A 15,917-nucleotide genomic window follows, 5' to 3' on the forward strand; every position below is an offset into this window, starting at 1 on the left:
GTAAGCGAGAGCGTCGTACATATGTTAAACAAGGAATTCTTTGTTGCCAAAATATCATTTTTATGTGTTGAACAGTATCGAGAAGCTGATATTACCCATGGTGGACACTGCGGTTGACACTGCGGCGACATCTCTACAAGCTGCGAGTGAACAAACAAACCTGTGAGGTTGTTGGGCGACCTCCGGCACCGACTTCACATCCGGGTTTTTTTGCGGACGCCTGCTGTGTTTCACAGTTTGCGAAAAGCTGTTCTCCGTGGAGAAGAAGGAAAACCTTCACGAAACCGCTGGCTAGTGCGTAAGGACTGGGCGGCGCGTAAGGTTTGGCGACAGCTGTGCGCGTCCAGGGCCAGTTACATCAAGACAGGGGCGGCTGCGTTACGCGGCCTGCCCGGTCACCCGTCAGCGTTTATAAAACGCCCATCCGGTTATGGAATGATGCGCCTTCGTCCGGCACGGCAATTCTATTTGCGCTGCGACCCTTATGAAACGAACGCAATTGTGGCATTGCAGTTGCTGCCTAACAGGGATCCCCGTTTCATGTCCAGGCATACACAGATCCCCGCTCTGTGGACGTAATGTTTACTTTCGCGTCGCACCTCCTATATGTAACTTTTTATTGTTTGTCTTGCTGGTGCACTTCATGTAATCTCCAATGATAGAACTAAACCATTCCTTCGGGTAAGAGACTATAAAAAAGCGGTATGTTTCTAGTACCGCCTAACTCTTAGTGAGAGAGGACGATCTAGACGTGTGTCCGTCAGAAAAAGGAAATTTGTAAAGATAGATGTCGTGAATTGATATATATATATATATATATATATATATATATATATATATATATATATATATATATATATATATATGATGACTTTTGAACATTATTAAGGTAAATAAATTGTTTGTTGTCTATCAAAATCTTTCATTCGCTAACTATGCCTTTCAGTAGTTAGTGCCTTCAGTAGTTAGAATCTTTCATTTAGCTGGCAGTATTGGCGCTCGCTGTATAGCAGTAGTTCGAGTAACGAAGATTTTTGTGAGGTAAGTGATTCATGAAAGGTATAGGTTATTGTTAGTCAGGGCCATTCTTTTGTAGGGATTATTGAAAGTCAGACTGCGTTGCGCTAAAAAAAATATTGCGTGTCAGTTTAGTGACGATCAGAATAAGTAAAGAGAGAAATAAGTAAAGTAATAAGTAAGTAATAAGTAAAGAGAGTCTCACAGTACGTTCAGTTTGGTTCAACTGTTTGAAAATCAAATAACGTAAGAGGTTTATCAGCACAGTCATCCGAGCGGTCTAAGGCGCTACAGTCATGGACTGTGCGGCTGGTCCCGGGGGAGGTTCGAGTCCTCCCTCCGGCATGGGTGTGTGTGTTTGTCCTTACGATGATTTAGGTTACGTAGTGTGTAAGATTAGGGACTGATGACCTTAGCAGTTAAGTCCCATAGGATTTCATACACATTTGAACAGCCCAGTCACTTATAATTTTTCTAAGGGGACGTTACATTAGTAGAAAAAATTAGAAAGCCTAGATCGCTAATTGTTTTAAAACAATGACATTCTCTGTTTAGTCACAAAAATGTTTTGGCGAAAGCAACAGAAAGTAGTTCTTTCCGCATGAACATCAACAAAGATAAACACAGTTTTACCAAAATATAGATACATTTCTCTGTGCACAATGATTTTTATTTTCACGTCCCTCTTACCAGTTATCTGTTTACTTCGTACTTTATTTGTCCTTTGATTCGACGCACACGTTTGTGAAAACACGTTTCAGATATTTCTAGCTCCCGCTTTTATGGTTTTTCTGTTGTCCGCTTTTCTACTTCTGTGTTGTGCCTGAGGGTCGTGGATTCTGGAACTCTTTCTCACACTCTTACATTACTAAATATGATTAGTTAAGGGATTGTTTTTCTTCAGAACGCTAGTCTGCTTTTTACATACCTTTGTTTGTTTCCTTCTAGAGAGTGATGTTTTCCAGACTGCAGATATACTGCGTCAGTACTAAATTCTTAGAAAGTGTAACACGAACAACAACCTTTAATGTTATAAGTCACACCTCATTTAAGTCAACAAGTCCACCGCGATACGTGATTAGCAAATCACATGGTCACTTTTTATCTGTCCTTCTTAATCAAAATCTTTAACTTATCTACGCAGTGCTTTCATAATATTGATTATATCAAACGATTGGTATAGAGTGAGGCCCCGTCAGGAATGAAAGCCACTGTAACTGCACCACAGTAATGTTAATTGGCGGGGGAAAGGCGGAGGGAAGAAGATACATTAGGGTTTAACATCCCGTCGAGATGGTGCACAAGTTCGGATTGCGGGATAGAATGGGAGAGAAATTACCAGTCTCTTTTTCAAAGGAACCATTCCGGCATTCGGCTTATGCGGTTCAGTGAAATCACGGAAAACATAAATCTACATGGACGGTTGGGTGTCTGGACGACCATCCGCCACGTTGTGAGTCCACTTCGTTCGCTACCGAGGGAAGACAACATTGTGGATAACGTTTTGGACAGACCCGTGGGGTAACTCGCCATTGTGGTACATACTGCCTGCGTACCCATCACAAGAAACCGCCCTCGTCGAAGCCTCTTATGAAAGCCTGAAATAGCTGCACGACACGTTGGTGTGCTTCTTTCGCTTCAGTACTGATAACTGTCACTCGTTAATGCAACTGCAGTGTCCCTGTAAGAGACATATTTTGTTTCTTACGTGTAGTGTTTGCGTAAAAGATAAATCATATGATAATGTTAGCCGTCAAGATGCTGACTGGAAAATGTGGTGATGAGAGGGGTAGGGGAAGACAAGCCGCATAATTGGAGAGGTTTCTCTTCCTTATTATGGATTGGTGGTTTAGTTAAAGTGTTGATGTATTGTGGATATATTGTCTCAAGTGTAACTGTGCAGAATAAATAGCTGTCACGCGTGCCTGTATGGCATAGAGTATAGCGTTGTGTGTTTTGCGATAAAAAGCGAAGACTCCTTCCATAAGCAGTGATAATCAAGCTCTGAAACTTTCAAGCTGTGCAGAATGTACAGTTCTCAAGCGCAAAATATAAATAAATAAAATTGGAAACGCTATCCGACTCGTATAGGTGAACAGAATAGTCACACGCCTATATACATTCATAATTCAGCGCAGTGGAAATAGGTCTGCATTGTGGACATCGCACAGTGAATATTGTTTCGTAAAGGCAGTGAAACAAATTGAACATGCGTCAGCGCCCTGCCTACAGCATGTAGCTGTGCAATGAAGACCATTAAATTAAGAGGGCCAGAGTGTAATTCAAGATTATCGTTTAATATGATATACACTCCTGGAAATGGAAAAAAAAACACATTGACACCGGTGTGTCAGACCCACCATACTTGCTCCGGACACTGCGAGAGGGCTGTACAAGCAATGATCACACGCACGGCACAGCGGACACACCAGGAACCGCGGTGTTGGCCGTCGAATGGCGCTAGCTGCGCAGCATTTGTGCACCGCCGCCGTCAGTGTCAGCCAGTTTGCCGTGGCATACGGAGCTCCATCGCAGTCTTTAACACTGGTAGCATGCCGCGACAGCGTGGACGTGAACCGTATGTGCAGTTGACGGACTTTGAGCGAGGGCGTCTAGTGGGCATGCGGGAGGCCGGGTGGACGTACCGCCGAATTGCTCAACACGTGGGGCGTGAGGTCTCCACAGTACATCGATGTTGTCGCCAGTGGTCGGCGGAAGGTGCACGTGCCCGTCGACCTGGGACCGGACCGCAGCGACGCACGGATGCACGCCAAGACCGTAGGATCCTACGCAGTGCCGTAGGGGACCGCACCGCCACTTCCCAGCAAATTAGGGACACTGTTGCTCCTGGGGTATCGGCGAGGACCATTCGCAACCGTCTCCATGAAGCTGGGCTACGGTCCCGCACACCGTTAGGCCGTCTTCCGCTCACGCCCCAACATCGTGCAGCCCGCCTCCAGTGGTGTCGCGACAGGTGTGAATGGAGGGACGAATGGAGACGTGTCGTCTTCAGCGATGAGAGTCGCTTCTGCCTTGGTGCCAATGATGGTCGTATGCGTGTTTGGCGCCGTGCAGGTGAGCGCCACAATCAGGACTGCATACGACCGAGGCACACAGGGCCAACACCCGGCATCATGGTGTGGGCAGCGATCTCCTACACTGGCCGTACACCACTGGTGATCGTCGAGGGGACACTGAATAGTGCACGGTACATCCAAACCGTCATCGAACCCATCGTTCTACCATTCCTAGACCGGCAAGGGAACTTGCTGTTCCAACAGGACAATGCACGTCCGCATGTATCCCGTGCCACCCAACGTGCTCTAGAAGGTGTAAGTCAACTACCCTGGCCAGCAAGATCACCGGATCTGTCCCCCATTGAACATGTTTGGGACTGGATGAAGCGTCGTCTCACGCGGTCTGCACGTCCAGCACGAACGCTGGTCCAACTGAGGCGCCAGGTGGAAATGGCATGGCAAGCCGTTCCACAGGACTACATCCAGCATCTCTACGATCGTCTCCATGGGAGAATAGCAGCCTGCATTGCTGCGAAAGGTGGATATACACTGTACTAGTGCCGACATTGTGCATGCTCTGTTGCCTGTGTCTATGTGCCTGTGGTTCTGTCAGTGTGATCATGTGATGTATCTGACCCCAGGAATGTGTCAATAAAGTTTCCCCTTCCTGGGACAATGAATTCACGGTGTTCTTATTTCAATTTCCAGGAGTGTATTTCAATTTCCAGGAGTGTATTAATGTGCGGAATCTATCCTCACGATATATAACAAACAACAGTTGGCAAACCAGCACCCGTCGGCCTACCTTGGCTGAGTTTGGAACCTAATAGCATGCTTATTGCTAGTGTCTTGTGGGATCGGAATTCAGTATTTGATTTCCAAAATGCCCTGAATATTTGTGGATCGCGGATCGATGCCGCAAGGTTCAGCAAGATGACGACCATGCACCGTGGCACAATCTGGTGACTTGATACAAAGAATGATAGGAGATATCTCGAAAAAAATCCAAAAGAAGTCGATTGATAAGCAGTTATAGTGTATGTGATCTGAGGCTTTTCCGGCGTATATGTTGTTTCCAAGGTTCTCGGGCGTGCTGTCGGATCCAGTCGTCAAAGGTCCACGATATTTCGGCAAACAAGTGGTGCTGATGGAATCACCACCTGACATTGACGGAACGGTTGTTCGCCGAAATATCGTGGACCTTCGACGTGGACCTGGATCCGGCAGTGCACGCGAATACCTTGGAAGACGTTACATTGTAAAAGAACACAAGAAATGATTTTACAAACCCGCGTGGGTACTCAGACCTACAAAAACAAGATTCCGGTTCACGACAAGCAATAGGAAAACTGTTTCATCATCTCACGGTTTATGAACGAGCAGCAACTATTTTATACTTCAGGAAAGCGTAGCAGCTTTGAATTCACAGCACAGTGAAGTCAAAAGATGATGTACGGCACTACAAAATGCCTCCATTTAATTAAGTATGAACACCCTATGAGCTTCCATTTTACTACGCTCTGGCACACAGCGCAGTTCCTAGTCGCGGAGTAATCGCCGTCAAGCGATGCCAACGTAGCGTCGCCACTTTAACAAAGCGTCACAACGGCAGGTACACTGAAATGGGTGCGCCCAATTCTTTATTTATTGCAGAATCTCCACAACAGAATTGACCTCGACCAGACATAGGTAGTCTCCTATCCAAGGAAGGCTCCAGCAACAAGCATCCAACCATACCCGGTACAGAAAATAGACTAGATGAGCGAATACTCTTTCAGTCTTTCATTCAAGAAGGACCTAACGGCCCACAACCCTCGAACGATTCCCATTGGTCGAAAATAAACTGACTCCCGAAATATCTAATATTGTTTCAGTGGTCAAGGAAAGAGGTCGTTGCAGTGCCTACGTTGGTTAATCGAAACTGATTATATCAAACTCAAATAAAGTATTTGAAAGATAACTATCGCGGACTACTAAAAGCAAAATATAATGGCAAGACATGAAAGTGCTGAATGAACAGGCGTCTTCACAGTATTGAAGACGATGTTATGATGAGAGAATGAAACCAGGTGCCGATAATACTACTCTTCTTCAATACTGTCGTCACTGAGACGACAGAGTCATATCATGATTTAGTTAGAATCGCCCTGTTTCAGATCTCTACAACAAGGTCGAGGCAGAATCCTTTCGTTACCCTTATAATCGAATTCTAGCTTGCCCCAGCCGCTGCTCACGTTGTTGGCACGGGCATTAAGCTCCATCTTCCCTTCCTTTTCCTCGTATGCCACGAAGAGGCTCGCTAACGTCGTCTCCTGGCTACGACTCGGATGGATCACAATCAACAGTGTCACATACCATCACATCAAGACACACTACAGTGACGTTTGGAATTTAACCCGATCTGGAGATCAGAAACAGCATGCTAACATATCGCTTTGCCTTCCTGGTTGAAACCTACTAACCTTCTATTAGACAGCATGTGGCTGGTTGCAACGGTTGGGAAGCACGTGAACGACAGTGCAATTGAGCATTAAATGAACCACGAACGGTTTTCTGGACATAGATAGGATAATCTGTAGTTGCATGCTTCTATTTCTTTACTACGTTAACACTTTCACGAATACAGGAGATGCGGGAAATATTTTAAAGCTGAAGTTCACAAAGTCCACATCATATATTTGAAGCAACATATTGTTATTTCCGTTATGATTCTAGCTGAACTAAAATAAGTTTTGGAGGGTGTTTGTAATGGCCTGAATGATAAGTAAGTGTAGCTGTACAATTCATATATGTACTGTATTATTCTAAAGTGAAATGCTGATGAGAAGATAATTTTTTTTCTGAGGAATGGATATTTTGAGAAACTAACAAACTAGTTCTTAACCTAAGTACAAGCTTCCTCATAGATATTTTTCCTTGTTTTTCATAACGTCATAGTTCGCTTGAAATATCTCTCATGCGTTCTCGCTTCCCGAGCACAGGGTCCCGACTTCGATTCCCGGCGGGGCCAGGGATTTCCGGTCTAAGGCGCTGCAGTCATGGACTGTACGGCCGGTCCCGGCGGAGGTTCGAGTTCTCCCTCGGGCATGGGTGTGTGTGTTTGTCCTTAGGATAGTTTAGGTTACGTAGTGTGTAAGGTTAGGGACTGATGACCCTAGCAGTTAAGTCCCATAAGATTTCACACACATTTGAACATTTTTTCAGGGATTTCAAATGGTTCAAATGGCTCTGAGCACTATGGGACGTAACATCCGAAGTCATCAGTCCCCTTGAACTTGGAACTACTTAAACCTAACTAACCTAAGAACATCACACACATCCATGCCCGAGGCAGGATTCGAACCTGCGACCGTAGCGGTCGTGCGGTTCCAGACAGAAGCGCCTAGAACCGCTCGGCCACACCGGCCGGCCAAAAATTGCAGGTACGCAGAAGAAGTCATACAAAGCCATGGATAATTAGTAATTGCGCACCTGATAATGGCAACATTTGGCTAAAGTGACTCATGCCAAACCGAACAGTGTTATTAGAATAATGCAGAAAAGTGCATTGCTCATAAAATTAGCGAGACAGTTACAGATCTCACTGTATTTACGTTCAAATTTAAGTTTAAATGAATATCAAGACAGGAGTGACACAGGAAGATGGATGTTCACTCATTCTGCTTAACTCGGTTTTTGAGAAAATGCAACATGGGATAAAAAAAACCAATGGTGTTAACATGGGGAAACACAAGGATAGAACCGTCAGCATGAAATGTCTAGCCTTTGCTGGTGATGTAGCCATCATAACATGTAACAGAAAGGAATCCAAAGAAGCTCTACATACGCTACATTAAATCTCAGCCATAACAGGACTACGCCATACATGGACACAAAATCCCTAGGCAGACCCCCATAGGCAACGAAGTATGGAAAGAAAACACAAGTAGAAAATTTCAAATATGTCGGGGACGTTATACAGAAAAGAGGACTAAACGCGACGTTCAATGAACAAAGATCACAAAAGTACGAAAAGCATACAGACTTAAACGGAACCATTACAACAAAATAAGTATTTCCATCAATGCCATATTCAGGCACTATACACGCATTGTATGCCTCAGAAACAACAGTAATCAAGTAAAGAACGAAAATCAATGAGATGGAAAAACAAGAATGGAAAATACTGAGGAAGACCGGTTCAGGAAGAATCTGTATGAACAAACAGAGATGATTACAGACAAGAAGGGCAAAGTTCTTCGGACACATACATAAGATGAACGAACAGACCGATTAAGATTTTTAACGCAGTGACAACTAATACAGTGAAAAGCTGTTGGGTAAACGAAGTCATAGAAGGCCTCAAGAAATTTAATATCTCCACAGAACATATGACAGAAAGAAAGAATACGGAAAAAAATCAGAAAACAGAAATTTGAGCAAAGGCAAAAATAGAACAGGAAGGAAGTGGACAGAAGATAGTAATAAGAAAGATGGCGAATAGTTGAGAAGTTTTGGAAGAGAAAAAAGAAAGACAGAAAAAAATATCAGGGAAACTGTTTCTTAGCTTTTTCCTTAAAAGGGAATGACCGACAATAATGATTCTGTTGCTGATTCGGTATTTTTTAAGAGGAACACTGGTGATAGGCGGCTGCTTGTTCGGGCGCTGTTGGCAACAATAGCCGGTCTGGTTTATGTAAAGCTGGGTGCGGACGAGGAGAAGTAGCGCAAATGGGAGGCATTATGTGAGCGGAGGCACCCACATTTAGCCGGTGAGGTGGTTATAAGGTGCCCGAAGCCGGCGGCAGGCAGCAGGAGTAGCACGGCGCGGAGCCAGGGCGCATGCGCAGAGCGGGGACCTGGAGGGGGCACGGGCGCGGGGCGCGGCTTACGTAAAGTCGTTCACTGCGAGGCAGTCAGTGTGCGAGCAAGATTGCGCGCAGTTAGTCGGTGGCGAGTGCCGGGCGAGTGAGGAGTGCGCACCGACCACGTAGGCGACTCAGGCGTGGGAGCAGGGAAACCGGGCGGTCAGTGACAGATGCAAAGGCCGCGACGGAAGCGATGAGCGGCGGTGAGTGCGACGGCAGTGCGGCCGCGCGGCGGCGGGTCCGCCAGCTGGCCAGCGCGCTGTTGGAGGCGGCGGTGGGCGCCGGGGGCGGCTGCGCGGCGGCGGCCGGGGGCGGAGGTGGAGGCGGCGGCGGCGCCGCGGCGGCCGCGGGACCTGAACTCAGCCCGTTCGCGTGCCCGTCTTGCGAGGGCGTGCTCGTGTCGCCGGTGACGCTGGCGTGCGGGCACAGCCTGTGCCGCGTGTGCACGGCGCGGGAGGCGGGTCGGCCGTGCCGGCGCTGCGGCCTGCGCCTGCCCGCCCCCGCCGCCCCCAGGGACGCGAACGTGAACGTGAACGTGCTCGTGCAGGCGCTCACCGAAAAGTGGTGGCCCGCCGAGCTGGCGGCGGCGCGGCTCCGCGACCAGGGCAACCAGCTGTTCGCGCGGAAAGATGTCGCCGCCGCCCTGCGCAAGTACGACGACGCCCTCGTCATCGGTGAGTAGCTTCGCCTGCCTCGCCGCTCTCTTCTCTTCAATGTACTGTTACCAGGTCTTCGCTACACATCACACAAAACACTTTTTGGAACGATCCAGTAGGGTCCGATGTAGGAACAGCGATTGACAGGCGGTGATTGGTAAGACAAAGCTACAGTTGCAAGACGCCTGCGCGGATTACGATAGAAGCTTGCTCGAGTCCGTGGAATTCCTGTCGGTCGGACAAATCAAAGGTGCACAAACAACGAGAACAGATGATGAACCTAGGCTTGTTTGCCTGGGATGAATGTGTAATAGACACATTAACCACATGTCATTGACCTAATATGAATCAGTCAGTATGTCTGCGTAAGAAAGAACGGTTATACCTTGAAATCAGGAAAGTTTATTTTTTTAACACTCGGTGAATATTGAATAAAAGTATGACACAGAAAAATATAGTATTCTTGAGTTCCGTAATTATATCGGTCAAGATGTGAGACGAATGACAGAATGACGGGACGGTAGTTTGTTATAGCTTCTGGTACAGAAAAGTAATTTATCTGAATTGCAAGAAAGTCCATGTCTATGTATTTTAAAACAATACTGCCAGATGATTTGGTCTTCATAAGTTAACCTCATTCTGGGAATAAGAAAGACAGAAGAGTGAGTGATCTCCTCATGTTAGCAGTTGTTTACTAAACTGTCGTTAATATCTATAACTATAGCTCCATGATTATCGTGCAATTCACAGTCAAGTGCGTGGCAGAGGGTTCATCGAACCAGCTTTAAGCAACTACTGTACCGTTCCACTCTCGAACACTGGAAGAACAAACACAAATCCTTTCGTGCGAGTTCTGATTTCTCTTATTTTATTATGATGATCATTTCACCTTGTGTAGGTGGGCGCCAACAAAATATTTTCGCATTCGGAGGAGAAAATTTGTGATTTAAATTTCGTAAAAGGATCCTGACGCAGAGAAGAACGACTTTGTTTCAAGCGTAGACGGAAGTAGTTTCAATAAATGCATTTATCGTTCCGTTACAGCTAGAAGGATTGCTTCGTAGAATTTTGTGAGACGATGTTGGAAATAATCTTCACCTTGTTTTAAGTAGTGTTGAATTTTTGTTGAATGAAGAATCAAAGACACTTGCAATATGCATCTGAGATTTAAGTGTGTTGCAGCAGAGCACGGTGTAGTGAGCTGTTAGCTCGAGTCATGTCGGCACCATGCACATGTCTCCTAGGCAACAAGCGGTTAGACTATTCTCTGGCACCATGCGTAGGAGGTGTTGACAGACGCCGTGTGTCACTCACTGGTGACGGTCTGGGCGGCGCGGTTGTCCCCTGAGTCAGGTGCTGCGGGAGGCCGTCACGCCTGCCACCTAGAAAAACCTTGCGGCACTCGCCTGTGCGCTCGCGAAAACGCGCACAGTTAGGCGAAACCGTTACTGCGAAGCACTGGGAAGCCCGCGACCGGAGACGAAGAAGTGGGGTTGAGTTTGTTTTTCCGCTACAAACTGCCAACGTGACTCCTTGCTGGTGCCAATCTCTTTGTAACCACTCCTTTGCACCTCCCGTGATTCATATGGAAACAAATTTCCTCGTTGATGAATTGACTTTGTCATTTTTGACATCATTTTAGCCTTCCCCGATCTTCACGGTACTGTGTGTGTGTGTGTGTGTGTGTGTGTGTGTGTGTGTGTGTGTGTCTTTTCAACATCGTCAAACAATAGCGTGTCTTCTTCATTGTTAACCTGTCTTGAGTAACCTGCGCTACGTGAGGAATGCCAAGTTCTGAACACGTCAGCAGCGCTGACTGGATAGTTACGTAATGATTTGCAGCAACTATTCCAATAAGGATGAGGTGCTTTCGTGGCAGAAATTTTCCTTTTGTAAAGAAGTAATTTGTTCCTACGGTGAAAGAAATCATTTTTCTCATAATCTGTAATTCCCGTCTCGTCATCAACTGTCAACCCCTACGGCGGTTCACGCCAACGAGCCTGAGTTCATTCGCTCGCCCATTTAAGAAGGAACGATTGTTGATGTACATAAAACTTGAAGAAACTTGTGTTCTGTTACTGTTTTTATACACCGTTAGCCGGCCGAAGTGGCCGTGCGGTTAAAGGCGCTGCACTCTGGAACCGCAAGACCGCTACGGTCGCAGGTTCGAATCCTGCCTCGGGCATGGATGTTTGTGATGTCCTTAGGTTAGTTAGGTTTAACTAGTTCTAAGTTCTAGGGGACTAATGACCTCAGCAGTTGAGTCCCATAGTGCTCAGAGCCATTATACACCGTTATTATTTAGCGAAAATGCGGCGAGTTGTAGTTACAAGCTGCTAAAACATGAAACTGTCAGTTCATCGCCTCTATCGCAGCAGAGATATTTTCGCGTGAGTAGCAGCAGAACCGCAGTGCAGCATTTTTAGACGCTCCACGATCAGCATTGGGACTGGAACGGTGGGCCCAGCAACAATACCTACAGGAAGATGCACGCGACAGCTTTATATAACGCCAAACTCGTCGCGGGACTTACGAAACGATGGGTGACTGGCGGGCACTACGTAATCACGAGTTCTCTTGCGCAGTTCACTGCAGGTCTAGACTGTGGCCCACGGTATAGGGTTGCTACACTGGGACGGGGCGTGCTGCGGTAAATATGTTTTGACTGGCTTGAGTAATCTTTAATGCCAAAGAAAAATTTCTCCCGGGCATTTCAAACTCTGATCAGCTTATCCTCTAACTAAGAATAAAACTCTACCCTGAAATTACAATTACCGCAACAGGAAATTGCAAAATTAGATAATTTTTTGCGTTATTCTGTACAGTATGGTTTCTCGTACAATGGCTGTGTACTTGGTAACTATGCATTACGGTTCCACACCATGTCATACAAGGAGGCGATTGCTCACTGTTTGCTTCTCCAGCTAACATCACCCTGCGTGCTAGCGGCCTAGCATCCATAGAAGAGAGAACAGGTGCGGGGATTGCACGGCAGTGCCTTCGGTCTTCCTTTACGCAACGGGAGCAGCCTGTGACCAGTTACGAAACGGTATGGCGAACAAGGAAATGCCGGCTCGTCGCGTAATAGCATCATCTCAGCAATTGTAGACGCGGTTGGGGCAGCCAGTCAGCCGGACACGGCCTGGAGCCGCTGTTCCCGTTCCCCTGGCTCCTAGGGGACGCCGCGGAGATGAGTGTAGAATGAAAGCCTTTGTCACTTACGTAATTGAGACGTGATGTACGCCACGGGCACTGATCTTTGGCCTCCAGGCGGTGCGGTCTGTTCTGTCCCACGTAGTGTGAGATAGTGTCTGCTTCACTTACATAATCACTCGGAATTTGTTTTTCTCCAACAGTACTTAAAAAGAGCTCTATTTCCAACACCTGTCTCTGTATCTTTACGTTAGGAAACCGTGACATCCGAGACAAAGAAACACTCACTCTGTTATTACAACAGCTGTCACCTGCATGCCTGAGTACTGAACAAAGGACCAACTATGTACGTATAACTCTGTTGCGTAGTTGCGAAATCGTGTCAGAGAGTCTCATTGTATCTCCTTGCAACCATGATCTTATTTGCTAGCGTATCATTTCAATTCCAAAACAGTCTCATGTGTTGCTCTTTTATCGCCAACTTTCTACTGTTTTCGTGTCATTATACATTTCTTCCTGTTCGCTTGCTAGTGTACCATTTTCAGATCTGATGTAAAGGCTAGCATCATAACAATGATTTGCTTTCTTTGCGTAATACTCACTGGAAATTACAGACCAAATTAGTTTTTCTTTGCTGTTTCAAACTTCTGTCTGTCAGCTCGTGATATTGTCCTCCAACTTTTCCTTTCTCGTATTAATTTCTTCATGTCCATGTGTCAAGTACATCCGCCATTGTGATTAATCTATTGTATGTCTTCTGATTTTTGCCTGCACTCACAATGTTCCTTTCTAGTCATCCATCTAACTATCTGTAGGCCTGCCAGTTCCCCCCCTAAAATGCTAGCTTCAGTGGTAAGAATTTGCCGCTGAGCTGATTTCTGCGTCTGTCCGTTCATGTAACAGTATATGTTTATTACATAATTCATATCTTAAGGATGTTAAAAATTGTGTAAACCGTTCGGCATTTTGACGCAAAGATATACCATGCACGAGTAGTATTTCTCACAGATCCTCTCGTATGTTTCTCTAACATTGCTCACATAACTTACTTTTAATTAAAATCTTGCTAAACGTCTTGTTAGATGCAGTTTAATACACCAGACAATTCACCCATGTAATTGAAACAGCGGAATTAGTAGGTACAAAAAACAGCTTTCTTCCAGTCCGTTAAGTTCGAAATGTATTTAACTAGTAATGCGAAAATTTCTCTCTACTTAATTCACATTAAATAATAGGTCTAACGGCATATTTATCAGTTTCATATACAAATGACATTGCTAAAGGTACAGGTGACAGTAGGTATCAGAAACAGAGTTTTATGTCCAACCAGCTGTCGAAAACAGACCTCTTCTATATGGCAACACATAACACGACAGTCAGCAAATCACAAGTTTTCCGAGTAAACAGCAGACTATACCAAGTAAAGGTGGTTCATTGAACCCTCTGCCAGGCACTTTATTGTGAATAGCAGAGTAATCACGTAGATGTAGATGAAAGGATTGTATCTCCACAGAGGACATAGTGGTTCACGAAACTGGATCTCCGTTATCAATCCCTGAAGACAAGCGATTCTGATCTTTGCTATTCAGAGAAAGCGCGAGAAACTTAAATGTGGAAGGTAGGGCGGAGATCTGAGCCGCCGACGTCTACTGTGTGAGCCCCGCATAGTCGCGCCATCTTCCTCGCTAATTGAAGCCGGATACTCCGCCCCGGCAGTCAGCCACACTGACCTTTCGGCTGTGGAGTCAGACGTAGTGCTTCGTGGGGAAATAATTTTAGTTTTAATGTAAAGCCAGGATGCAGAGTTAATAACACCCAGCTTTGTATCACACAGATGACTTACAGGGGTTGGACAAAAATGTGGAAACACCGCAAAAAATGGCTACTTGAACATAAATACTGATACTAGTCAAGGCCGCTGGCAGCGCTGTTGTACTGAGCCACAAGCGACACTTCTGCAAAGTTTTCATGCGCTGCAAGTGTCAGTCATGGTCCGAACAGTGTTCTGTACAGTTCTGAGTGCTTTCCGTCGGAGCTAAGAGAAGTCGAATTTGGGCAAGTTGTTGGTGATCATATTGTGCGTGCTTCTGTAACCAAAGGAGCCAGAATCTATAGTGTTTGAAGACGCACCATATCGAAGATATGTACCGCATAGGCCGTGCGGTTCTAGGCGCTTCAGTCTGGAACCGTGTGACCGCTACGGTCGCAGCTTCGAATCCTGCCTCGGGCATGGATGTGTGTGATGTCCTCAGGTTAGTTAGGTTTAATTAGTTCTAAGTTCTAGGCGACTGATGACCTCAGAAGTTAAGTCGCATAGTGCTCAGAGCCATTTGAAGCATTTGTACCGCATACAGAAGAGGATTGAGACGAAAAATAAAGAGACCGACAGCTCCAAACGTCACTGCAGATCTGAATGTCGCATTCGCGACCCCTGTCAGCACCACAACCATACGAAGGGCGCTCCATAAGCAGGGAATGACAGGGCGAGGTGGAATTTCAAGATCACTCATCAGTGATGCAGATGTAAGTAGCAGGAAAACATGGTGCCGAAGTCGTAAAAACTGGACAATGGATCTACATCTACATTCATACTCCGCAAGCCACCTGACGGTGTGTGGCGGAGGGTTCCCTGAGTACCTCTATCGGTTCTCCCTTCTATTCCAGTCTCGTATTGTTCGTGGAAAGAAGGATTGTCGGTATGCTTCTGTGTGGGCTCTAATCCCTCTGATTTTATCCTCATGGTCTCTTCGCGAGATATACGTAGGAGGGAGCAAAATACTGCTTGACTCTTCGGTGAAGGTATGTTCTCGAAACTTTAACAAAAGCCCGTACCGAGCTACTGAGCGTCTCTCCTGCCGAGTCTTCCACTGGAGTTTATCTATCATCTCCGTAACGCTTTCGCGATTATTAAATGATCCTGTAACGAAGCGCGCTGCTCTCTGTTGGATCTTCTCTATCTCTTCTATCAATACTATCTGGTACGGATCCCACACTGTTGAGCAGTATTCAAGCAGTGGGCGAACAAGCGTACTGTAACCTACTTCCTTTGTTTTCGGATTGCATTTTCTTAGAATTCTTCCAATGAATCTCAGTCTGGCATCCGCTTTACCGACGATCAACTTTATATGATCATTCCATTTTAAATCACTCCTAATGCGTACTCCCAGTTGCTGACCTGCTATTTTGTAGTTAAATGATAAGGGATCTAGCTTTCTATGTATTCGCAG

The 15,917-nt window shown here is 45.9% G+C and overlaps 1 protein-coding gene across 1 annotated transcript in view; it reads left to right on the forward strand.

The window, feature by feature from the left end:
- Nucleotides 1-15,917, forward strand: part of LOC126260274 (LON peptidase N-terminal domain and RING finger protein 3-like) — a 215,059-nt gene that overhangs the window by 24,946 nt on the left and 174,196 nt on the right. The window contains exon 2 of the mRNA XM_049957632.1: nucleotides 9,270-9,555. Within this exon, the coding sequence (XP_049813589.1) occupies nucleotides 9,270-9,555 (286 nt within the window). The remainder of the gene's footprint in view (nucleotides 1-9,269; nucleotides 9,556-15,917) is intronic.

This window comes from Schistocerca nitens, chromosome 1 (assembly GCF_023898315.1).
Source record: "Schistocerca nitens isolate TAMUIC-IGC-003100 chromosome 1, iqSchNite1.1, whole genome shotgun sequence".
Taxonomy (NCBI): domain Eukaryota; kingdom Metazoa; phylum Arthropoda; class Insecta; order Orthoptera; family Acrididae; genus Schistocerca; species Schistocerca nitens.